This window comes from Dysidea avara, chromosome 7, assembly GCF_963678975.1.
Source record: "Dysidea avara chromosome 7, odDysAvar1.4, whole genome shotgun sequence".
NCBI lineage: Eukaryota > Metazoa > Porifera > Demospongiae > Dictyoceratida > Dysideidae > Dysidea > Dysidea avara.
In genome coordinates, this window is record NC_089278.1 from 3,065,139 (window position 1) to 3,089,761 (window position 24,623).

General features: G+C 39.9%; 3 protein-coding genes across 3 annotated transcripts; 2 read left to right on the forward strand and 1 right to left on the reverse strand.

Moving 5' to 3' along the window:
- Nucleotides 1–123: 123 nt before the first annotated feature.
- LOC136261689 (coiled-coil domain-containing protein 148-like) lies at nt 124–2,960 on the forward strand. The gene is made up of 10 exons (XM_066055736.1): nt 124–582; nt 627–1,380; nt 1,428–1,572; nt 1,617–1,823; nt 1,871–2,011; nt 2,146–2,264; nt 2,316–2,433; nt 2,483–2,533; nt 2,578–2,667; nt 2,731–2,960. Exons 1-10 carry the CDS (start codon nt 513–515, stop codon nt 2,875–2,877), a joined length of 1,842 nt encoding a protein of 613 aa, XP_065911808.1. The 5' UTR covers nt 124–512; the 3' UTR covers nt 2,878–2,960.
- LOC136261678 (dynein axonemal heavy chain 6-like) lies at nt 2,913–23,078 on the forward strand. The gene is made up of 92 exons (XM_066055722.1): nt 2,913–3,153; nt 3,211–3,246; nt 4,202–4,674; nt 4,734–4,949; nt 5,005–5,059; nt 5,111–5,248; nt 5,681–5,789; nt 5,840–5,954; nt 6,004–6,214; nt 6,270–6,460; nt 6,514–6,622; nt 6,671–6,791; nt 6,841–6,992; nt 7,038–7,190; nt 7,246–7,347; nt 7,397–7,546; nt 7,597–7,725; nt 7,792–7,905; nt 7,956–8,099; nt 8,150–8,359; nt 8,416–8,529; nt 8,582–8,680; nt 8,730–8,910; nt 8,959–9,055; nt 9,104–9,208; nt 9,264–9,363; nt 9,410–9,556; nt 9,618–9,725; nt 9,779–9,904; nt 9,954–10,271; nt 10,324–10,461; nt 10,593–10,746; nt 10,798–10,943; nt 10,995–11,120; nt 11,176–11,277; nt 11,367–11,567; nt 11,612–11,707; nt 11,760–11,956; nt 12,008–12,113; nt 12,159–12,242; nt 12,292–12,519; nt 12,570–12,671; nt 13,133–13,252; nt 13,303–13,450; nt 13,507–13,613; nt 13,668–13,850; nt 13,899–13,972; nt 14,054–14,151; nt 14,212–14,375; nt 14,808–14,939; nt 14,998–15,077; nt 15,120–15,351; nt 15,402–15,455; nt 15,503–15,594; nt 15,649–15,804; nt 15,849–15,915; nt 15,974–16,128; nt 16,182–16,263; nt 16,318–16,416; nt 16,460–16,585; nt 16,639–16,821; nt 16,877–16,966; nt 17,016–17,098; nt 17,152–17,236; nt 17,288–17,440; nt 17,490–17,588; nt 17,751–17,882; nt 17,936–18,007; nt 18,053–18,178; nt 18,226–18,285; nt 18,393–18,451; nt 18,503–18,616; nt 18,681–18,768; nt 18,823–18,915; nt 18,965–19,064; nt 19,117–19,577; nt 19,628–19,783; nt 19,839–20,029; nt 20,111–20,382; nt 20,433–20,495; nt 20,890–20,990; nt 21,044–21,148; nt 21,195–21,309; nt 21,365–21,486; nt 21,544–21,714; nt 21,770–21,856; nt 21,908–22,093; nt 22,143–22,203; nt 22,253–22,407; nt 22,454–22,564; nt 22,738–22,849; nt 22,898–23,078. The coding sequence occupies exons 1-92, from the start codon at nt 2,986–2,988 to the stop codon at nt 22,999–23,001; spliced, it is 12,450 nt and encodes a 4,149-aa protein (XP_065911794.1). The 5' UTR covers nt 2,913–2,985; the 3' UTR covers nt 23,002–23,078.
- LOC136261701 (B-cell receptor-associated protein 29-like) lies at nt 22,938–24,603 on the reverse strand. Its single transcript, XM_066055751.1, has 7 exons — nt 24,307–24,603; nt 24,158–24,258; nt 23,614–23,758; nt 23,437–23,560; nt 23,316–23,370; nt 23,161–23,261; nt 22,938–23,109 (listed from the first exon to the last, which is right to left on the reverse strand). The coding sequence occupies exons 1-7, from the start codon at nt 24,396–24,398 to the stop codon at nt 23,059–23,061; spliced, it is 669 nt and encodes a 222-aa protein (XP_065911823.1). The 5' UTR covers nt 24,399–24,603; the 3' UTR covers nt 22,938–23,058.
- Nucleotides 24,604–24,623: the final 20 nt, after the last annotated feature.

Genomic DNA, 24,623 nt, shown 5'->3' on the forward strand with positions numbered 1-24,623 from the left:
TTATCTTTGTGATCTTGCTTGATGAGTCGATTGTAATTCAGTAAGAAAAGTGGTTGATCCAATGTCAATCTGAAAGGAGGGTTCGATGTTATTTTCACTTAAAAAGTCAATTACAAACCTGTGAGGCTTCCATTTCTTTTTTAATCTCTGTTAGTTTCTCATGGAAGTAGTCAAATGGATTGCTGGGTTGTTGGGTAATCACGTGATGTAATAATCCCTATCAAGGGAAAACACCATGACACAAAATTTAGGTTAAAATTTTTTCATGTTGGAAGGTGTGTGTGTGTGATCACTGGAATTGTGACTTCTTGTTCCTCTTACCTGGAAAATCTCTTTCAATTTAATTTGAGATAAGTACTCTTCTGTTTCTCTCTGCTTCGTTCCCTTCTCGTTGGACATTTATGTGCCCACCCAACTAATTTGTCGATTAAGTTGCTATGGTAACCAGACGTGACTATAATATTCTTTTCTTGCACGTGAGAATGGCGAAAATAGAAAAGTGACTTTACGGAATGAGCGGGAGAGACTTAAAATCCTTCTTAACTCATCGGCGATCAGCGATGGATACATCGTTGTACGACGGTAAGCTTTTTAGTGCGCATTATTTAAGTTTAACTGAGCTATAGGGAGCGACCTAGCTAAACGTTTCGTTGGTGGTCAGAAGAAAAGTACTAAATATAAGAACATAGACTACGACCAATTGAAGGAATTAGCAGGCAAATATAAGCAGTCTGGTTTAGAAAGTTTTGGTCGCTTGAAGAAGCTGTCCCAAGCAAACAAAAAGTCCAAAGAGACTTCTTTATTAAGACAACATTCTGATGTTTGGATAAAGGAGAGCCACAGTCTTGCAGCTGCCAGAAAAGCAGCTCAGGTTGAGCTTGAAGCTGTTAGGGCTAAGTTGACACTAAGTGACGATGAAGAACTTGAGAATTTTTTCTCTGAAATGTTGACATTGGAGGCTCAAGCTTACATTGAGCAAGAGAAATTTCACATAGACACTGTAAACCCTATACTGCAGTTGACTGATGACTTGAAGTATTGGATAAGACAATCAGTACACTGTAGAAATGATGAGGAAAATTATGAACGTGTTAAGGGAGAACTTGCATTTGTGAAACAGCAGCAAAGTGAATTGCTTGAACAAATTGAAGAAGTTTACAGAGAAACCAATGATGACATTCAAGTTGTCATATTGGACAATTTCAATGATGATTCATATGGTGATTTGCACATAGAAAAAGGAATTCCATCTCATGTAATGATGTTAACGTGTCCTTATGAAGAACTGAAAGATTCAGTGTTGCAGGAGTTTCTGCATACTGATGAACAATATTCTGTGCAGCTTGATGAATTGAAAAAGAAATATTCAGATTATTTGAAGTACGATCCCCTTGTATGTAGCATGTGTGTTATTGTGATTGTTACAGTGATCCTTATGGTGGGTGGAGTGCTGATGATTGGTTAAGACTTGGAGCCATTTTAGGCCAGTACCCACCCAGCCTACCAAACAGGAGGTCCTTGTACGTCGACCGACTATTGAGAGAATTCCCACACAAATCAAGAACTGAAATAGTCAGTGACAATACTCAGAAATATTATCATTTCCCCCTCCCCAGGTAGCCCATGAAGATCTATACACTGCTTTGCAGTATTACAAAGAGAGAAAAATGTTGCTCTTAAATTCATGGCAAAATGAAAGACAAGAATTGGTGGTGAAGGTACAGGCGACATATGCTGATGCATGGGAAGAGTTTGAAGCTCATGAAAAATTACAAATGGAAAGGACACAGCAACAAAAGCTTTGCAAGAAATTATATGATAAGGTTCATAAAGCTATTTGTAGCATGGTGGTAGTTTAACAGCGTTGTAGGTTGCTGCATGGAGGAGAGCAAAGCAAGAGATACTGGCCTTGGAAGCTGTCATTAGTGCACAGCTGAGGGAAGAGGAAATGGCTAAGAAACAAGAGGATGGACTTCAGAAGAAACAGCATAGACAGAATCAAAAGAAGCTGGTAAAATGTTACATAATGACATCATTTCTGTTCCATAACTTCTAACATGTATTATTGTGTTATTAAACCTTGCTCAAATTGTAGCTTCTTTCTCCATGCCTACACATAGTTATACTAGTAATAATATGTGCTAGATTGAGATGTACCATCATGAACAGCAGAGAATTAAAGAGAATACTTTAAAGCAGGAACAAAAGAGATTACACGAACTGCAAGAGATGTTAAAGGTACAAGCAGAAAAAGACAAAGCAAGGTTGGTATAACATGTTGGTTGTGCTTATTCTAAAATCATTCTGTTTGGTAGGATTCAGTACAGAGAGGATCAGCGTTTGCAGAAGTTAGAAGATAAAAAACTGCTACAGAACAGACTACAAATGGAAGAAATGGAGCGAGAGAAGAGGCTAGATAAGCTCAGAGCAACGGTCTGTTTCCCCTGATTGTGACATATCACTTACCAACAGTTCGCTACAGGTTCAGGTGAAGGCTGAGGTTGATCCTTGTCGAGTATTAAAAGAAACACAAGTAAGTTTTAATATTGTCAGTTTGTTGATTAAACACAAATTTAGTCATACCAAGCAAAAATAGACACTCAAAGTGATGCTGAACTGGAGCTCCAGGCACCGCTCTTTAAAACATACAGTTTTCCCACAGAGAAAGTGAGTACAGTGAGTGCATAAGCTATACTTATTGCTGTTTTTTTTTTGCTGTTTTTTTTTTAGATTGAAGCAGACAGACGGTTCAAGATAGCTAATGCATTAGCTGAAGCAGGCCTTCACAATACCAAGTATGGAAGAACTATTTTGGCTTCTGTGCCACCATTAAAGCCACCAAGACCTGACCAGACTTCATCATTGTTTAAAGAATGAACGCGCGCCGCGATTATACTTAATTGAATGTTAATCTTTTTAATGCCAACCTTGTTGCTATAGAAATGAAAATATTAACTTATCCATGTTGTTCATAGCGAATTATTTATGGCTCAAAACTTACAAGGGCTGTTAGACTCCAAATCGAATCAGTACGGTCTCCCATTTTCTGTGGACGCTGAGAAGTTGAAGGCAAGAATATGCGCGAAGTCAGAGATACATTCTCACAACAAGCCATCGTTAAAGGCAGCTCACAGAAAGCCTAAAGATCGACAGGTGCTGTTTTGTTTTGCTTTAAAGAATACTTCATAGTTCTTGTTAACATATTTGCAGGAATTGTTTGGTCCAAATGGAAGGCTAGAACCATTAGTGAGTTGCTAGTAGCATACATCACTCAAATAAATGCACAAACATTCATGACATTGTTCTTTGCACTATACTAGTTTCAGCTATCACAAAATTATGCCATGTTCCTGGTCTAGCAGTACATATAGCCATGTTATGCAACAACTTGTGTCATACCTAATGGTTTTTCCCCACTATTAATGAGATATTGTGATGTGGCTTTACTCAAAAAATTTGAGAGTGTCAGTATTCCAGCAGAACAAATCTTTGTAGAATGCATGGCTTACCAATATTGTAAGTAAAAGTACAGAGAGTACCTATAGCTTATAGTACAGCACCATCTGTAGCTATGCTGTGTCTTCTACTTTATTGTTTGTTTGATTGTCACTGAATTAATTGTAGGTGACATTAAAATTCATCGTGTGTTGTAATGGCTATGAGTAAACACTATGAAAACCTTTAATGTTCAGCTAACACTACAAAATATTGGTATCGGAATCGGTAATTTTGAAGCCAATATATTGGTTATCAGTAAAATCCCATACCAGTGCACCTCTAAACACAAAAAAGGTGGTTGCGAAAACATTTTTGTAAAAAGAAAAATAAGAAGATAAGGTCTGAGCAAAGAAAAAAAATCAGCTTAACTTGGGAATTGAACTTTGGTGCTGTAAAACAGTTAATAATTAGCCTCTACCCACAGTGCTACAAGATCAAGCATAAAGTCACCTGAGCAACTATAGTGGAATATCTGCTAAAAAGTCAACTTTATACTGATATTGTGATATCGGTACTAATACCAATACTGATATTTATATTGGTGCACTTCTACATGTGTTTACTAATTATCATTCTTACCATTGATTAAACATTCATGCAACAAGCTAGGCTATACCGAATTATATATACTGGATAATTATTGTAATTTTATAGTTAGCAAGACCAGTCCATTACTTATTGTGTATGTGTGTTATTTCTGTAGCCTGCACTAACTACCTTTCAGAAGCAGAAGTTATTAGCTAAGGGTATAAGTGATGAAACTGAGCCAGTTGCTAAGAAGCCTCGTAATGGCTCCCCAGCTGGTTCCGTATTAAAATCTTCTGATGATTTTGATAACAGTGAACAGATTTTAGATGTAGAATCAACTTATCCCTCACCACTGCCATTTCACATTCCTAAACCACCTTCTGGAAAACCCAGAAAATCAGGACGCATTTCTCCAATGAAGCAACGATTTAGAAGTCCTGGTCGTAAATCGGTCACTTCAAAAAAAGTGCTTGCTCCAATACAAACTGAACAGTCTAGTTTATTTACAAAGGGACCCACTCCTCTGGAATCCATTAGAGATCCTCTGGAAATAGTTGAGAGACTGAGGCAGGAGCCTGAACTAGGCTTCTTCTATCTCACTCCTGTTGCACATAGACAGTCAGTTAACTATGATCCTTACAATTTAAAGTATGTATATGTAGATCTCACTATTACCCTGTTTCCTATGCTGTTTATTTATCATGCAGAATCGTTACTCATTCTAAAATCCATCCCAGTGATTACTGCACATTAAGCCTCCATGGGGTAACTAGGGTAGTGGATGGAGATAAGGCAGAATTTGTTGAACTAGAACAATGGATTATTGACTATAAACACTTTAAAAAGCTGACCAAGATTAAGACTTTTGCTAAGTTTCATCTCTGGAAGGCATTTACAGTGTGGAGGAAAAATGTCCGCAGCAGGTACACCCAACCATGAACAGTGTATATGAAATATTATGCAATATTGTGTTATCAGGAAGATTAGTGCCTGCGAGAAATCACTAGAAGAAAATCTTTTTATACTACACAAGGTGAATATGTATGGTCTTCTGTGTGTTGTCATTAGTTCATACTTGGCACAGAATCTTTGTCCTGCTCTACTTGGAGTAAGGGAGGAGTGTCTAAGGATGAGTACATCAGAACTGATGGTTGCTATCCATCCTGGGGAGACATACACTCTTGAAGAGTTTATGACTTGTCATGAAGGAAAAATGGGCATTGTGAGTGTGTACTATATGTGTGTATGTCTGCAGTGTGCACACACAGAGTTACAATCGTATGTATCCACACTACACAGAAACACAGCCATTACTCAGGGATCCTGGGCACATCAATTACACTCTATTTATAAATCAAGATGCTCTAATAAAGCAGTCATCCTAATGCAACAGTCAAGTTGTTATTCTGAGTAACCATTGAAATCACTGTCTGGTTCTCAAGTACTGTAGTCTATTCTCCTGGGTACTTGCCCCTGGGTGGTTGACATGCACTAGGGTATGCTTTCCCTCAACAAATAACACCTAGCTATTATGTTGCTTGGCCCTGGAATCACAAAAGGTCTGATATGATGCTACACATACGCATGCATACATATACACGCACACATATACACAAGTGTGCTCAAAGTACTAATTCTTACCCATTGTCCACAGGTGTCAGTGAGATTGGCACAGTTTCATAGCAGTGTTAAAAGGGTGGTCAGAGAAGCGTGTGAGAATGCTCTAAAGGCTGAAGGATTTGTTCCAGATCCAATAGACATTGGTACGTATTTGGACTGGTTGATTGTAATGCTTCACTATTTACTAACACAGATAAGCATCCTGATAACTTGGATTTGGATGGTAAACCGATTTTGTTAGATGTAAAAGAGAAACAAACTTATACAATGCAAGCTAGCAAGAGGTCTCACTGCCAAAGATTGACAAGGTAATCTTGACTATAATAGTAACATTGCATTTTCTATTTATCACTTCAGTTTTATCCGTGTGTGCAACTACGTGGTGGTTACAATGCTGCACAACTTAGCAGTATTATCAGCCAGTGGCCTGCTAGACTACTTACAATACCAAATAGCCAAGCCTATTGTTATTGAAGATGTCGTCCAAGCGATTACTATTAATGAAGATGGTGAAGAAGAGTACGAACCTATCAGTCAAATGCCATCACAGACATCACGTATATCTCAGGTATGCAGCAGTACTGATCCTGTTACATGTTTGAGTAGTGTGAATGCATGTTTAGGGCAAAGAAGATGACAAGGCAGTAGCTTGTTTGTTTACAGCTAAACTGTTGTTGTGTCCAGAAAGACTTTACTTTGAGCCACAGCTTTCAGAGTTTAAGGACTGCTTATATAAACTGTTACACAGGTTTAAGGATTGCACACTAGCAGTACCTAACATGATCCCTGATGTAGAGTTCCATTCCTTTACACGGTTTGTACGATTGTGTGTGATGGGGTTGAGCACTTAGTTGTTGTACATTATAGACCACTGATAAACCAGAAGTTTGAAGAAAAGACTTGTGGACAGGGACCGTCTCTTTTTGCAGTTTTTGATGATGATACCAAGTTACAGGAGCTGTCTGACAGCATACAAGTATAGCTTGGTTTAGTGTGTGTACAATTTAGATGACATGACATATAGGCATGCTTGTCTTCTGGGTATAAACTAGCTGAAGAATATGCTAGCAAGTTTGAGGCATTCCGTGAGTTTTACGCTGAAAATGAGGACTTGAATCTTGAAGAAATAGAAGAGGAAGAACATGGTGATTTATATACCTACTGTTGATGTGTATAAAGTGTATTGCTTCACAGACGTTGATTTCTTCAAGCATTCTCTAGCCAAATACAAGCGTGAGCACCACCAAGCGGTAGCCTGTCCTATCAAGAAGGACACTGGAATGATTCTAGTTGACTCAGAGGACCTAAAGAAGATGCTCCTCCCATCTCCACTACGTTGCTTAGAGGTCACTATAAATATGGTTGTGTAAATGAGTGACTGTTGGTTGTAGGTTATTCATACAATCATGCCTAACCTGGCAAGACAAATGATGTTGAAGCTGATCAACTTCTCACAAGAAGCAATGTTTCAACTGGAGACAGAGCCTACAACTACAATTGAGTTTGTAAAGACCCTCAACTCATTGGACGAAATCAATGCAAAGGTACTTATTAGCTGGTACTGAGTGTATTAATATCTTGATTGTGGTGGCCATGTAGAGCCAGTCTGTTGAAGAAGAGATGAATACTGTGAAAGATTTGTATGAACTAATTGAGAAGTATGAAGTTCCTGTACCTCCAGAAGATCTGGCTACTTATCAGGTTATAAATATTGTAACTGGACAGTGTTGTGATGTGATAATGATTGCAGACTCTAAGACCAGCTGTTAATGGTCTCAGCATGTCCCTGGATAAAGCTCTCAGCAACAGAGAACAAAACTTGAATAAGTTCTGTGCTCATTTGGATAGGGACATTGAAAAGCTGGCAGAGGGAGCTAAAGACATCCAGGATCAAGCGCAAGTACTGTAGCTACAGTGTTATGGTAGTATATTGGATGAGTGTATTCCTAGGATCCCATCATTTTGGATGCTAACTCAGACTCTGTCAAAGTGCAGAAGTTCCTCGGAGATTTGTTGGGTAGACTTGACGACCTACAGCAGACAGCGTACACCTACAAGAATTACCAGAAGAACTTCAAAGTATGTGCCACCTGTTCTTCTTGTGTTTGGTCATGTGAATGGTCAAATTACTTTGTAATTCATCAGGTTGAAGTGACAAAGTTTGAGGAGCTGGAAGAAGCTCACGCTGATGTTAAGATGAAGAAGAACCTCTGGGATGCTCAGGCTGAATGGGACTCGCTGAATCAACGATGGATGATGGTAATCACTGATGGAATAGGTGTTTAGTGTTTACAATTACGTGTTTGTAGATTCCATTTGATGATCTAAAGCCAGAAACTGTTGGGGGTGTGGTAACTAAATACGTCAAGATGGTGACACAGTTAGAAAAAGGACTTCCACCCAATGGAGTGGTACCTAAACTGAAGGCTAAAGTCAAAGATATGCAAGAGAAGGTAATTCACCTTATATACATGTATACTAATTACAAATGTGATGTTGTCAGATGCCAGTGATAACGAACTTGCGAAATCCTTCCCTTAAAGGGAGGCACTGGGAACAAATTGAACAAATTGTTTCTCACAAGTTTTCACAAGAAGAACCACTTAATTTGAAGCTGCTAACAGAGTTGAATGCATTTGAGCACTCTGAAGCCATACAAGAGGTATCTGGCCAGGCATCTGCAGAAGCAGCACTGGAAACAATGTTGAAGAAAGTATGTGTGACATAGCACACTCCTTTTCTGTGTGTTCTATTGCTCATTTACTTCAGGTGGAGGACTCATGGAAATCCATTGAATTTGTTGTCCTGTCTCACCGAGATCAAAAGGATGTGTTCATTTTAGGAGGGACAGATGATGTTCAGGTGGTACTAGATGACAGCCAGGTATGGTGGAGTGTCATACAGTGTTGGAGTGAGCGACATGTCAATGGTGTAGGTGACAGTGTCCACCATAGCTGGATCAAGACATGTAGGTCCCATCAAACCTCGTGTGGAGGAATGGGGAAAACAGTTGTCATTGTTCTCAGAGACAATGGTATGAGATTAGCACTTCTTTAATACACTGCTAAAATTTGTTATGCTAGGATGAATGGCTGGAGTGTCAACGTAACTGGCTCTACCTGGAGAGCATATTTGGTGCTCCTGATATCCAACGTCAGTTACCTAATGAAGCAAAGAAGTTCAACATTGTGGACAAGTCCTGGAAGGAGACAATGAGAACTGTTCAGAAACTTCCTAATGCACTTAGAGCAGCTACCAGACCTGGTAAATACACTGGTAACATGTGTTAAGCTTGTCATAGTAGCCTAATAGGTTTACTGGAGGAGTTCCAGAAATGTAACACACTGTTGGAAGAAATTCAGAAGTGCTTGGAAGATTATTTGGAGTCCAAGAGAATGCAATTCCCACGGTACATTTTGTTTTGACTATTATTGATACTTTTAGTTTATCAATACAGATTTTTCTTCTTGTCAAATGATGAGCTATTGGAGATCTTATCTCAGACACGAAATCCACAGGCAGTTCAGCCTCACTTGAGGAAATGTTTTGATGCTATTGCCTTGTATGTTACCTATAATAATAGTGTTGTATGGTTGTCAGACACTCACTGTTTACAGGTTAGAATTTGGTACCACAGAAGTCAACGGTGAAGAAGTGAAGACTAATGATATACTTGCTATGTTATCACCAGAGAAGGAGAAAGTTCCACTACAGAAGGTGATGGTTATCATGAAGTAGTCACACAGTCATCTTACTGTTACAGGGATTGAAAGCTAGAGGCAATGTGGAACAATGGCTGACATTAGTAGAAGAATCAATGGTGACATCTTTACGGAGAATCACTAAAGCAGCAATGACTGATTTTGAAACAAAGCAAAGACACGAATGGGCCACCTGTCATCCTAGTCAAGTATAACATTTTATTAAATGATAATAATTATTGTTGTCATCATATTGTTCTCATGTACTAGGTTGTGTTGTCAGTGTCCCAAATGATGTGGTGCAAGGATCTCACCACTTGTCTCTCTAGTGATAACATTGTGGAAGAAGTCAAACAAGCTGAGCAAAGATGCTTCCAGGTCACTTGATGTTTGGCTAATACTGGTGTGACCTGCTTGTCTTGCTTGTACAGAACCTCAACAGACTTGCAGAGCTTGTTAGGGGATCACTTCCTAAACTAGTTAGGAATATCATTGGAGCCCTCATCACATTGGATGTACATGCTAGGGACACCGTCACTGCTATGGTCACCAATGGGGTATAGACTACATCAGAACTTGTGGGCAAGGTATATGCCATTTCTTTAGGTGTCTGGCATTCAAGATTTTGAATGGGTGAAGAACCTTCGTTATTACTGGGATCCTGACATTGATGACTGTGTTGTTCGCATGTCTATATCACGATATGTGTATGGTTATGAATACCTGGGGGCTTCCCCTCGGCTGGTCATCACACCACTTACTGATCGCTGCTACCTGTGTTTGATGGGTGCCCTACAACTAGACCTTGGTGGAGCCCCAGCCGGTCCTGCTGGCACTGGCAAAACTGAGACAACCAAAGACTTGGCAAAAGCTTTGGCTAAGCAGTGTGTTGTATTCAATTGTTCAGAAGGAATAGACTTTAAGGTGAAATTGCATCTTCACTTATCACTGTCATTATTCCTCTGACTACTCCCAGATGATGGGTCGGTTCTTTTCTGGACTGGCCCAATCAGGAGCTTGGTGCTGCTTTGACGAATTCAACAGAATTGACATTGAAGTGTTGTCTGTGATTGCTCAACAGCTTTTGACCATCAGAAACGCCAAAGCGGCAAGGGTGTGTGTAGTGTGTGTAAACTGTTTAATTGTGTAATTGTTTACAGTGTGTATGTTCTATTAGAGTATATAATTTGTTTTATTAGACTCACGACATAGACTTGTAGTGATGTAGTTTTTCTGGTTTTGTAGCTGCAAAGGTTTCAGTTTGAGGGACGTGAGATCAAACTGGTACGAACTTGTGCAGCTTTTATCACCATGAATCCTGGATATGCTGGGAGGACTGAGCTACCTGATAACTTGAAGGCTCTGTTCAGACCATTTGCTATGATGGTTCCTGACTATGGTACTGTCTACTGTAATCATACAATACCTAAAACAGCTGTTTCATATGTAGCTCTTATTGCTGAGGTGATCCTCTACTCAGAGGGTTTTGAATCATCCAAGAACTTAGCTCGCAAGATGGTACAGATGTACAAGTTGTGTAGTGAACAGTTGTCACAGCAAGACCACTATGACTTTGGAATGCGAGCAGTTAAATCTGTAAGAATAATTACTAATGCTGTATGTGTGGTTGTATGTATGTGTGTGCAGGTATTGGTGATGGCTGGTGCTCTTAAGAGAGAGAACCCTGATCTTAGGGAAGATGTTGTGCTAATTAGAGCTCTTAGGGACAGCAATCTTCCTAAATTTCTGACCGAGGATGCTACTTTGTTTAAGGTGAGTTTATGAGGTATGCTAGTTATAAGTTGTTCACAAGTGTGCGTGTGTCCAGGGCATCTTATCAGATTTGTTTCCTGGCATTGCATTACCTGAGCATGACTATGGCAAGTTGCAATCAGGAATAATAGAAGCTATGGAGAAACGTGGACTACAGGTAGCACTATACACTTGTGTGCACACATATACACGCATGCACATACATACGTGCACACACGCACATGACAAATCTGTTGATGCTTTCAGCCTGTTGCAACACTGGTCAGCAAAGTGATTCAGTTATATGAGACAATGATAGTACGTCATGGTGTTATGTTGGTTGGACCAACTGGCGGTGGAAAGACCACAACATATGAAATTCTCAAAGATACACTAACCAACTTACATGCTGAAGGGATTGAAAACCAGTACTACCAACCAGTACAGACGTTTGTCCTCAACCCCAAGGTGCCTACACTACACAATGTGCATCCTTTACATTTGTATTGTAGAGTGTATCTATGGGTGAGCTGTATGGAGAAGTGAACAAGCTGACACTAGAATGGAAAGATGGTCTGATGGCCACAATTGTCAGACATTGTTGTAAGGTAAGTGTGAAAATGTAGCTTTGATATGATATGGTAACGTTGATCATTGTAGGACACATCAGAGGACCAAAAGTGGATTGTGTGTGATGGTCCAGTGGATGCACTGTGGATTGAGAACATGAACACTGTGTTGGATGACAATAAGATGTTGTGTCTTGCCAACAGTGAAAGAATTAAACTAAACCACACCATCCACATGACATTTGAGGTGCAGGACTTGGCAGTGGCCTCGCCAGCTACTGTCAGCAGGTAACATGTCCATATAGTGTCTAGTGAAGCATGAGAAATCACTGAACACAGGTGTGGTATGGTGTACGTTGATCCAGATGATCTAAGGTGGAAGCCAGTCATACAGACATGGCTCAATGGTTATGCAGAGAAGTTGAAGCTAAAAGACGAGGCTAAGGTATGCTTGCAGATAATGGTACAATACATGACTATTGGTATACAGAAATACATCATTGAACTGTTTGATAACTATGTTAATCCTGGTCTGAAGTTTGTAAGAAAGTCATGCTTACAAGGCATTGACCAGGTTGGTATACTCTATCCCCTGTGTACTGGTAATGTTGTTACTTGTTAAGGTTGACGTTGCTAAAGTGGTCACAATCAGTAGCCTGTTGACCTCACTGTTATTTACTGGCAATAATAAGATTGATCCTAACAAAGACCCTGCCAGTCTTCATCCACTCATTTGCACGACTTTCTTTTTTGCCTATGTCTGGTCTCTCGGCGGCAACCTGATCACTAAATCTATGGAGGGTTTTGATTCTTTTGTAAGGGACTTGTTTAGCGACACTCATGATGTGAAGGTGAGTGCAGTGTTGTTGTACACTTCTTGTAGTCACTATTTGGTAACTAGATACCTGGCAGTGGAGATGTGTATGATTATTTTGTGGACTTTGAAACTGGCAGACTTGAAATGTGGGAGAAAGTTATCCCCACTTTTAACTATGATAAAGAGGTGTGTTTACAATTATCATATTGTACACGTGCAAGTTGATGATATGTGCAGCACATGTACTCATGCATATGTACACAACTATAGTGGATCCTTGCTTACTTGAACCTCAGTATTCCAAACACCTTCGAATGCCAAAAGTGACTATTCTATTGGGAGGACTGTTAATTGGGTACAAAGGAGAGAGAGAGAGAGCTTTGTTCCTATAATTAGTAAAAAGTGTTCAGATAATTGAAGCCCATTGATTTATATACAGAACTTCGTTCTACTCTAATAGAACAATCAGAACAATTTACTCTAATAGAACACACACCAATGACAAATTACTCTAACTTGGTCTTCACCACAGGGACAGTGGTGCTGCCATTAGCCCATACCACCAACAAGTGGTGTGTTAAAAAGCCCACAGTGAGGATGTCAGCACCACACACGTACACACACACTTCATTTTATTTTCACTGCAGGTATCGTACTTTGACATTTTGGTTCCAACCATTGACACAGTTCGTTATGGTTTCTTGTTGGAGAAGTTATTGGATGTGAATCATTCAGTGCTGTATACTGGAACTACTGGAGTTGGAAAAGTGAGTTGCTGTGCTGCTTGTGTGGTTAATGTCACAAACCTACTCTGCAGTCAGTAATAGCTAAGTATCAGTTGAATGAATTGAGCAAGAAGGGTGGATATGTTGGAGTATGCATAAACTTTTCTGCACAAACTAACAGTTTCAGAACTCAGGAAATAATTGAGTCTAAACTTGAGAAGAAGAGGAAAACCATTCTAGGTAAACTCATTTGCCAACAGTTTGATGAATATGACTTACAATGACAATGTTATCAGGTGCTCCTGCTGGTAAGAAGGTAGTCTTGTTTGTTGATGATCTTAACATGCCCAAACTGGACACATATGGATCACAGCCACCAATTGAACTATTGAGACAATACCAGGTAATGTGGTATGCAGGTTACTGTCAACAGGTGTGATATTTTCCTTTATGTAAGGATTTTGGAGGGTTTTATGACAGAGAGAAACTCTTTTGGAAGGAAATTAAAGATGTAATTATAACTGCAGCTTGTGCCCCACCAGGAGGTGGTCGTAATCCAATCACTCCTCGATTTATAAGACACTTTAGTATGTTCTGTTTGCCACCTCCTTCGGAGTTGAGTCTGGGTGCAATCTTCAAGGTGCTGTCAACTGTCTGTATTGTATTGTGTATATGTTGCACAATTTAGGCCATTACTAAGGGATTCTTTGCAGAGTTTCCTCCAGCAGTGAAAGAGGCAGCAGAACCAATCGTGAATGCTAGGTGTGTGTGCATGTGTGCGTGCGCATGTGCATATGTGTGTTAGTGTGTTAGGGTAGTTTATTACACAGTGTGTCCCTGTAGTGTTGAGATTTACGGTAGAATGAGTACGGACTTGTTACCCACACCAACCAAGTCACACTACATATTCAACCTCAGGGATTTATCAAAATGTATTCAAGGTAGTAGCATGTGTAGTATACAAAGTGGAATTACATTATGAAGTTATGAATACACTACAGGTGTGCTCCAAGCTGATCCTGGTGTTATAAGGGAACAAGTTCATGTGTACCGTTTGTTTTGCCACGAGTGTCAGCGAGTGTTCCATGATCGACTGGTTGATAAAACTGACAAGGATTATTTTAATGGAATCTTATCTGAAATGTCACTGAAGCACTTTTCAAAGGTACTCGTATGTTCACGTTGAGCTGAACCCTGAAAAACACCTAAAAATTAAAAGTGGATTTTTTCTCAACAGAGTTAACATTTCAGCCAACTAGATGATTATTAGTAACAGCAAAAGTGTCAACAACAGACATGTATGGTTTGGCTCCATTACAAGTTCAGGAAAGGGCTGTAATGGACACTGTACTTATATGGCTTCCCCATAGGAAATGTATTGTGAAAATTTTGATTGGCTGTAAATATTATGTCAAACATTTAAACAAAACGATTTTGAAATATTTTTAGCGGGTCAAGCAGTACTACAAATGTGCCAAATTTCAAGATTGTGTGTAATTGCATCCATGAGTTATTAATTGTTTTTGAGGATTCAGCTCAATGTGAACATACTATAGTAGTAACGTATCTATTTTACCTGTGTGCAATTGTGTTATAGGATACACCACCTGAAAAGTTTGAAACTGAACCAATCATATTTGGAGATTTTATGAAGATGGGTGCCCCTAAATCTGACCGTATTTATGAAGAGATCACAGACAAAAAGAAACTAAATCATATGCTGTCTGAGGTTAAATACTTGTATATAAATATATATGACAGCTTACTCACTTTTGTTCATTTTTTAGTACTTGGATGACTTCAATTTGTCTTCTCCTAAAGAGATGAAGCTTGTCTTTTTCCTTGATGCTGTTCAACATGTTACAAGGTAAACATGAAAGATATAGTTTCGTAGTTATGGCTTGTATAGGATTGCTCGTATGATGCGGCAACCTCGAGGGAATGCCTTGTTAGTTGGCGTTGGTGGTACTGGCAAACAGAGTCTAACCCGACTAGCATCACACATTTGTGGATACAAGTGTTTCCAAATTGAGTTGACTCGAGGGTATGACTATGCTGCCTTTCATGAAGACCTCAAGATCTTATACCAGATGACTGGAGTGGAAAGACAAGACACAGCGTTCTTGTTCACTGATACTCAGGTATGTGTCATTATTACTGTAATGTTGATGACATTGTTGTTGGTCAACAGATTATTGTGGAGGAGTTTCTTGAAGATATCAATAACATGCTGAACTCTGGGGAGGTTAGCGATACAACATTTTACTGGTGTTCATATTACATGTTGTGTAGGTTCCTAACTTATTTGAAGCTGACGAGTACGAGAAGATAATAGCAGCCACCCGACCGTTAGCTAAAGACCATGGTGTATCAGAACAGGACAGGTTTGTCTGCTACTGTCATGAAGTGATACAAGAGATGATAATCTCTCCACCTAGGGATGGAATATTTGCTCACTTCATCGGTTGTGTACAAAGCAAACTACACATTGTACTGTGCATGAGTCCAGTGGGAGACTCCTTCAGAGCTCGTTGTAGGATGTTTCCTTCACTTGTTAACTGCTGCACAATTGACTGGTTCACTGAATGGCCGAGGTTAGTAATGTACACTCAGTGTAGCGTTGATTGTGTGCCTGTAGAGAGGCACTCATGTCTGTAGCTGTGAACTTCTTTGAGAATGTTGAGTTAGGAGACGATGCAATGAAGGTGTGTGTTACTTATTGACATGCACATATGGTAACTTGTACCCATGTGTGTTTGTTAGACAAAGGTTTCTGAGATGTGTGTAATGATTCATAGCAGTGTCAGTCAGAAAGCTGAGAAGTTCTACAATGAGCTGAGACGACGCTACTACACCACACCCACAAGTTATCTGGAGTTGATCAACTTGTACTTGTCTATGCTGCAGGAGAAACGAAAGTAATAAAAAAAATCTCAATAGTGCACGTACGTTTTTATTTTGTGTCCTACAGACAGTTGATACAGTCTAGAGACAGGATAGCAAACGGTTTGAAGAAATTGTTAGAAACCAATGACCTTGTAGCAACAATGGAGGTACCATTACTCAGTTTACAGAGCTGCTATATGCATACATAAATACTTGTATAGGTGGAGTTAACAGCATTGGAGCCGGAGCTCAAGAAGAAGAGTGCAGCCACTGATGCACTAATGGCCACTTTACAAGTTGACCAGAAGAAAGCTGATGAGGTATACAATACCACCAGCAATGTCTATAATGTCATTGTAACAGGTCAGAGTTGTGGTATTGAAGGATGAAGCAGTGGCAAAGGAGAAAGCTGAAGAGACGCAACAGATTGCAGCTGACGCTCAACGTGATCTGGACGAAGCTCTGCCAGCACTAGAGGCAGCTAATAAAGTACACAGTATGTTATGTTGAGCTGGTGTGAAAAATGTGTGTGTGATGTGTAGGCACTTGATGCACTGGACAAGAGTGACATTTCAGAAATTAGGGTGTTCCAGAAACCTCCAGAACTTGTATTGACTGTAATGGAAGCTATTTGTATATTGTTTGGCCAGAGACCTGACTGGGGAAATTCTAAACAGCTACTAGGAGACCCAGGGTTTTTGAAAAAGCTAATTGATTTTGATAAGGTAATATACAACACAATTGTGCTCAACACTATTCTATAAATACAATGAAATTTAGGACAAAATTCCTGAAAGTGTTCTAAAGAAGCTCAAAAAGTACATTGACAATCCCAAATTTCTACCTGACATAGTAGAAAAGACATCCAAGGTATACTACCCTAATTTGTATCACTGTTGTCTATCATGGCTTATTTCAGGCTTGCAAGTCCATGTGTATGTGGGCAAGGGCACTGGACTTGTATGCTAGGGTGTACAAGACTGTGGAGCCAAAGAGAGAAAAGTTAGTCAAATTATATCCCTTGGAGTTTACTAATAAGAATATCACACATACAGACTGAAAGCTGCCCAAGCTGATCTTGATGTGGTGCAAGCACAGTTGGCAGAGAAACAAAAGGCTCTTGCTGATGTAGAGGCTAAGGTACGGTGTACAGCATTCACATCTAATACTGTACATACTACACTATCACAGATAGCGGAATTGAAAGCTGCTTATGATCAGAGTTTGGCAGAGAAAGAAGAGCTTAGCCAGAACATACAAACTACAGCTGATCGACTCAAAAGAGCATCAAAGTTAACCACAGCTCTCGCAGATGAGCAAGTTAGATGGGCAGAATCTGTAGAGGTTAGTACACTCTACCATATCAACTATATTTAACATTGTTGTGATGTAGATGTTTGAGAAGGAGATTGGTAATGTTATAGGCAACGTGTTCATAGCTGCAGCTTGTGTGGCCTACTATGGTGCCTTCACCAGCTCCTACAGACATGAGGTCAGTGAAGTACTATTTATCCTGTAGTTAGCTGTGGAGCCTCAGATAGTAGCTAGGTTTTTTGTGGGAATTGACTCCTATTAGCATTTATTTTCTTGCTCAATTTTTTATTCCCATTGGATTGCCCACCTGTGCAATTATCAGGAGAGTTTTCTATTGCAGTTGGTTGAGTCTTGGACTGCTCGCTGCAAGGAATTAGAGATACCAGTCTCAGATGAATTGTCTCTGGTGTCAGTGCTGGGGGATTCGTATGAAATCAGACAGTGGAATATTAATGGACTCCCAAGGGACAGCGTAAGTTATCCTTCATCTTCATAACCAAAAGTCCCAAATATGTGTGTATTTAGTTCTCAACTGAGAATGCTCTATTGGTCACTAGAGGAAGGAGATGGCCTTTGATGATAGACCCTCAGGATCAGGTCAGCATTTGCACTGACATATTTAGTGGTACAAATATGTGATAGGCTAATCGATGGATACGTACCATGGAAAGACGTAACGGGTTGAAAATTATCAAACTCACCGATCCTAACTTTCTCAGAACTCTAGAGAATGCCATCAGAATTGGTCAGCCAGTTTTGTTGGAAGAGGTGAGATTGTGTTGCTGTGTGTTAATGGTAGTTATAGCGATCTGTAGGTGGAAGAAACATTAGACCCAGCCTTGGAGCCAGTTTTGCTAAAACAAACATTTATGCAAGTACGTAGTGTGTGTGTGTGGGTGCGTGTGGGTGCGTGCGTGCGTGCATGTCGTGTATGTAGCGTAAACATTGTGTACATGTTACTACATAAAATTCTCATCTTTAGGGTGGTCGGCTGTTAATTCGGCTGGGAGATAGTGACATCGATTATGATAAGAACTTCAGGTATACAACTATGTTTCACAATTATCGCATATACTATCTGTAATACATCAGATTCTACATGACTACAAAAATGGCCAACCCACACTACCTACCAGAAGTGTGCATCAAAGTGACCGTCATTAACTTCACTGTTATTCAGTCAGGACTGGAGGATCAGTTACTGAGGTATAGTGTGTGTGTGTGCGTGTGTGCTATACAAGTGCGATGAAGTGTACCTGACATATTGCAGTGATGTGGTGAGGCTGGAGAGACCTGATCTGGAGGAGAAGCGTAATCAACTGATAGTCCGTATCAATGCAGATAAGAGCGAACTTAAAGTACTGTATTAGACCTGTGATAACTTGTGTGTTATTGTCATGAAATACTTTTAGCGAATTGAAAATGAAATTCTACGTAAGCTCTTCCACTCAGAGGGTAACATATTGGATGATGAAGAACTAGTTGAAACACTGAACAGTTCTAAGGTGGGACACATTCATCACCAACACTCAGCGCAATAAGCTGCTGTCATAGATCACTTCGGGAGAAATTTCAAAACGTCTAATCCAAGCTGAGCAGACAGAAACAATGATATCCACAGAGAGAGAAAATTACCGTGCTGTAGCTACAAGAGGTAAATACCACTAATATTGTACTACCCTAATATGTGTACAATAATCCTGCAGGTTCTGTGATGTACTTTGTGGTAGCTACACTGGCCGAGGTGGACCCCATGTACCAGTATTCATTAAAATATTTTCAGCAATTATTCAACCTGTGTATTGAGAACAGTCCCAAGTCAGATGACCTAAACACTCGTCTCAAAACTCTGATCAGTGGCTGTACAAACTCAGTGTACACTAACGTGGCACGTGGATTGTTTGAACAGCACAAGTTAATGTTCTCTTTCATGTTGTGTTGTGATATTATGAGACAAAGTGGGGAGATTAGCAATGCTGAGTGGAACTATTTCCTTCGAGGAGCAGCTGGAATGGACAAGGAGAGACCAGAGAAGCCCGACATTCCCTGGTTGACACAATCACTGTGGAACAATTGCTGTGACCTTCAAGAACTCTTACCTTGTTTCAATGGCATAAGCACCGACATAGTGTCCACTCCAGTGTTTTGTAACATTGGCAGGTTACAGGTATGTACCAGCTTGATATTGTGATGTATGTGTGTGTAATTCTTGCGAAGGTGAAAGTCAACCCTGAAGAGTATTCAGAGTACGTCGAGCCTCCACCTTACAATCCTGATGAAGAGCCTCCCAAAGAAGGACCGATTGGCCACTGGGATGAACGACTAACAGATTTCCAGAAGCTAATCATGGTGAAGCTATTCTTAGAAGAGAAGGTGATATATCAGCCAGTAGTGGCCTGGTTACTATAGTACTGTGTCTGGTGCTCAGGTTGTGTTTGCGGTAACTGATTTTGTTAGCAACAACTTGGGCCCTCAGTTTGTAGAGAGTCCACCCATTGACTTGGCCATATTATTTGATGACATGTCCAACATTACACCTCTTGTGTTCGTCCTGTCCACTGGCTCTGACCCCATGAGCAACTTCCTGAGGTTTGCCAAGGAGAGAAACTACACTGAGAGGTAGGCCAACTACAGCACCTTGTAAAATTGTGACTGCATACTTTGAAAACAATTTACACTTGTAAATTTTATCTATCATAGGATCCATGCAATATCATTGGGACAAGGACAAGGTCCAGTGGCAGAGAAGATGATTTCTAATGCTACCAAATCTGGTGATTGGGTGTTCCTACAGAACTGTCATTTGGCAGCATCATGGATGTTGGCTATGGAGAGCACCATAAAGAACTTCTCTTCTCCTGATGCTAACATCCATGAAGACTTCAGACTGTTCCTTAGTTCAATGCCAACTAAATCCTTTCCCGTCAGTGTGTTACAGAATTCAGTGAAGGTCACTAATGAACCACCAAAAGGTCAGCTCTGCTCAATGCCTCAGTGTAGCGTATTACCATACATTCTGTAGGTCTTCGTGCTAATCTTAGAAGAGCATTCACTGAGCTATCATCTGAGTTGTTTGAGACTCACAGTAAGTATACGTATCCATATAGGAAACTATCACTCAAATAATTTCATTGAGCATGTACCCAGCTAACTTTTATCAGAGATCCATGAACTGTGTAAATTATATGGGTACTTCTGTTACATACAATAAACCATAGGCGTAGCAACCGATATTGATCTTCTGATTTTAGTTTGCAAAATGATTGAAATATAACAGTCAGTTGTTCTAATAGAGCAGTCAGTGTGTAAAATTGCCCTCAGAGGGCAAAATTTTCCTGTGTGGGCATGGCCCCAGATTCCCCTAGAGAGTGCATGCTTTGCACACTGCTGTACCTAGCTTGGAACAGAGCCCAAAAATGTCTTGCTACAACTATACACACACCACACACACAGTTCTTTACCTGAGCATTGCTTTCCAGTTCTTGGAGTGACTTGGCGCAAATTAGTATTTGGTTTGTGCTTCTTCCATGCCATCATTCAGGAGAGGAAGAAATTTGGTCCATTGGGTTGGAACATCAAGGTAACCTTATTATATTACATGATTGACTAAATCACCTGCTTTGTTGCTATTAGTATGAGTTCAATGATTCTGATCGTGAATGTGCTCTGGACAATCTGAAGATCTTTTTAGAAGACGCCAGTATTCCTTGGGATGCTCTGATCTTCATTACTGGAGAGGTGAGCTGTTGAAATTTGTGGTCACTACTCCAACATTGCAATATAGATCACTTATGGTGGCAGAGTAACAGATGCTTGGGACCAACGTTGTCTCAGGACAATTCTCAGAGGATTCTTTGCCCCTAACACCCTAGAACCTGGCTATACTTACTCCACATCAGGTAGACAGTGAAATAACCAGTACTTTGAAACTTCATGCATACACACACGTCACAGGTGTCTACTACTCTCCAGAAGCTGATGATATAAAATCTTACAGGCAGTACATTGAACAATTGCCTTATAACGATGATCCTGAAATATTTGGTATGCATGACAATGCAAACATTGCATTCCAGGTATGTATGACTTTAAATGTGGTGTGCCTGTGGTGTTAGTAACATGTCACATGTCAGACACAAGAGACATACACTCTGGTTAACACAATACTGGATATACAGCCGAGATTAGCATCAAGTGGGGGAGGAAAGACAAGTGATGAAATTGTCTATGAGCTGGCTGAGAGCATTCTAAGCAAGGTACCTGAGAAACTAGATATCGATAAGGCACTACCGGAATTGTTTGAGGTATGAAGTAGTGGTGTCTTCTATATGACATGTCATCAACTGCATGATTGTTCAGCCTGATAATAAAGGACAAATCAACTCACTATCCATAGTATTAAGTCAGGAGGTAGTCAGGTTCAACAAACTACTTAAAGTTATCAAGGTAAGCCGATATTTTGTTAATCAGCTGCTGCTCATCAACTTGTTCCTGTAGAATTCATTACGGCAGATACAAAAAGCTATCAAAGGTTTGGTAGTTATGTCAGAGGAACTGGAGAAGGTGTACACCAGTTTCCTGAACAACCAAGTCCCTCAGATGTGGGCTAATGCTGCTTATCCATCATTGAAACCACTTGCTTCTTGGGTCAAAGATTTAGTCCTCAGACTGCATTTTATTGGAGTGAGTCAGTGTGAAACTATCTGTATGTTATATACTGACCACTACACAGCACTGGATTCTTAATGGAGTACCAAAATCATTCTGGATATCAGGGTTTTTCTTTCCTCAAGGTCTGGATAAAGTGTTGACTTCAGAAATTTAAGCCTTTGTTGGTGTTAGGTTTCCTGACTGGAGCTCTGCAGAATCATGCTCGGAAGTACAACTTGCCCATCGATGAACTAGCATTCAAGTATACACTGTACCCACTCAACTGTCAACAAGAGGACTTCTACCAGGCAGCACAAAGAAATGAGCATTCCAAACTTGATGAAGAGGTAACTTTGCCTTGCATAGAACCTGCAGCTAACTCATCAATTGTAGCTAGAACAAAAGGAAGATGGAGTTATGGTACATGGACTGTTTATGGAGGCCATGAGATGGGACTTTGATAGTATGACCATTACAGATTCCTTGCCTGGAGAAATGAACCCAGTAAGATCAATATACTGTCTAATAGTTTTGGACGGAAAATTGATCCTTAAAAAAACTTTTTAATTTGTACTATATGGTAGAAAGGTGTATGCTGTATACCATACACACAAGTGTAGCAGATGTTCATGTTATATTGTTACTATTACCATTCATACTATATACCACTCACACAGCCACTGCCAGTAATGCACATGGAACCATTTAGAAACCTGACCCCTAATCCACAAGACTACAAAAGTCCATTATACAAAACAGGGGCCAGAGCTGGTGTACTATCTACCACTGGTTAGTATTGAAATGATACTGTCTGTAGTAATAAAACTTGTTGCACAGGTCATTCTACAAACTTTGTTGTGGCCGTCTACCTACCATCTCAAGGAACACAAGACTATTGGATATCTAAAGGAGCTGCCCTGTTATGTCAGCTCAATGAGTAACTGTGTCACTACATGTATATTGTGTGTAATGTTCATGCAGTACTGGTAATGTTTTAATTAATGATCTTTCTTGTCTACATCTTTTCCTTGCATTACGTAAAGTTCTTGCTGTAAAGTATGAACATATTATACAGTATTTTCAGCTAGCAACACATGTACCTGAAGTTTCTGGTTTTCTTTAGCAAGTCGGTCATACTCAGCTTCATTGTTAGCAGCTTGTTTCTTTAGTACAGCCATCTCCATGTTCGTTCTCTCCAATTCTTTAGAGTGTTGTACATTATTAACATCAGACCATGACTTTCATTGTGTTTTACCTTCTTTAAGTTCACTGGTTTCTTCTTTGCTGACCTTGCCACTGCTCCCAGATTTCTATGGGTTAATTAAGCCGTAATCATTGTTAGTGATATATATATATATATTTTTTTTTATATCAACCTCTGCTTCTGCTCTCAATCTTTCTGCTTCAGCTGAGGCACTTCTTCCCATTTTCAAAGCAGCCTCATGTTGGGCTTCTAAATTGGCATGCTCAGACAACAGTGCTATCAAACGACGAATCACACTTCAAGGTTAAAAAAAAAATAGCAAAAGTTACTTCACTATTTCAGAACGTACACAATCAGAAACAATGTCATTCCACTGACGTAAAAGTTTCGTTGAGCCCGAAATCGCTTGAGGCTGGTATCAAGTTTGGTTTCCAAGTTAGCTCGTGCATCATACTCATTATCACCACGAAACTTGTTCATCTCACGAATTGAATCTAGATACATCACACAACCACTAATGACAAACTATCTGTATTATTATCAACAACACATTACAAGGGGTAGTCACTTCAATACTGTCTGTTGAACACTTACGACCGGGATCAAAATTCAATCAAGCGATCAAGGGGCTTTTGCACAGTGAATCAAGTGATCAAGACGTCCACAAAGTGACGATCAAGCACCTTCGAAAGCTAACCTTTAGCGACATGAGAATTTACTAGGCTTTTACAGTAGACGATTAAGAATCAAGGCTATTTTATAGGTGAAATCAAGTGATTAAGGCAAAATTTTGACGATCAAAATTCTTGATCCCGGTCGCAAGTGTAACAACTGTCGGTATGAAAGTAACGACCCCTTGCATTAACACCTCAAAAGAACATAGCACCACTAACCAAGAAACAGAATAACCAGGAGCAACAAAACTGAGTAATACAGAATACGCCATACTGGATCCAAGAATGAGAATATTTTAATGCTAAACAAACTCTTCCATCTGAAGAAAGCACATCAATTCTATTTAACGCTCAAAAAATATCATTACCTTTTAGCTTTCAATATCGGAAGACACAGGAGAAAGGCAAGTCCAATCTCAAAATATAACAGCCCAGCAACTCCTGTCCACTGAATACTCATTGTGGTGAACGTTCCACTCCACCACCTAAAATTTCTTATCCAAATTATCGCACGGGTGCCTAAACTAGAGAATCACTGGAGTCACGGGGCAGTGGTAGGCTGTTGCATATCACTCTGCTATATATTATGGCGGTCTGCTGGTTTTTTCCTTCCTCCTTAATAAATCTAATCCCTGTGCGAACCCACTGACATGACACTAACCCAACACACGCACTATTTATAATG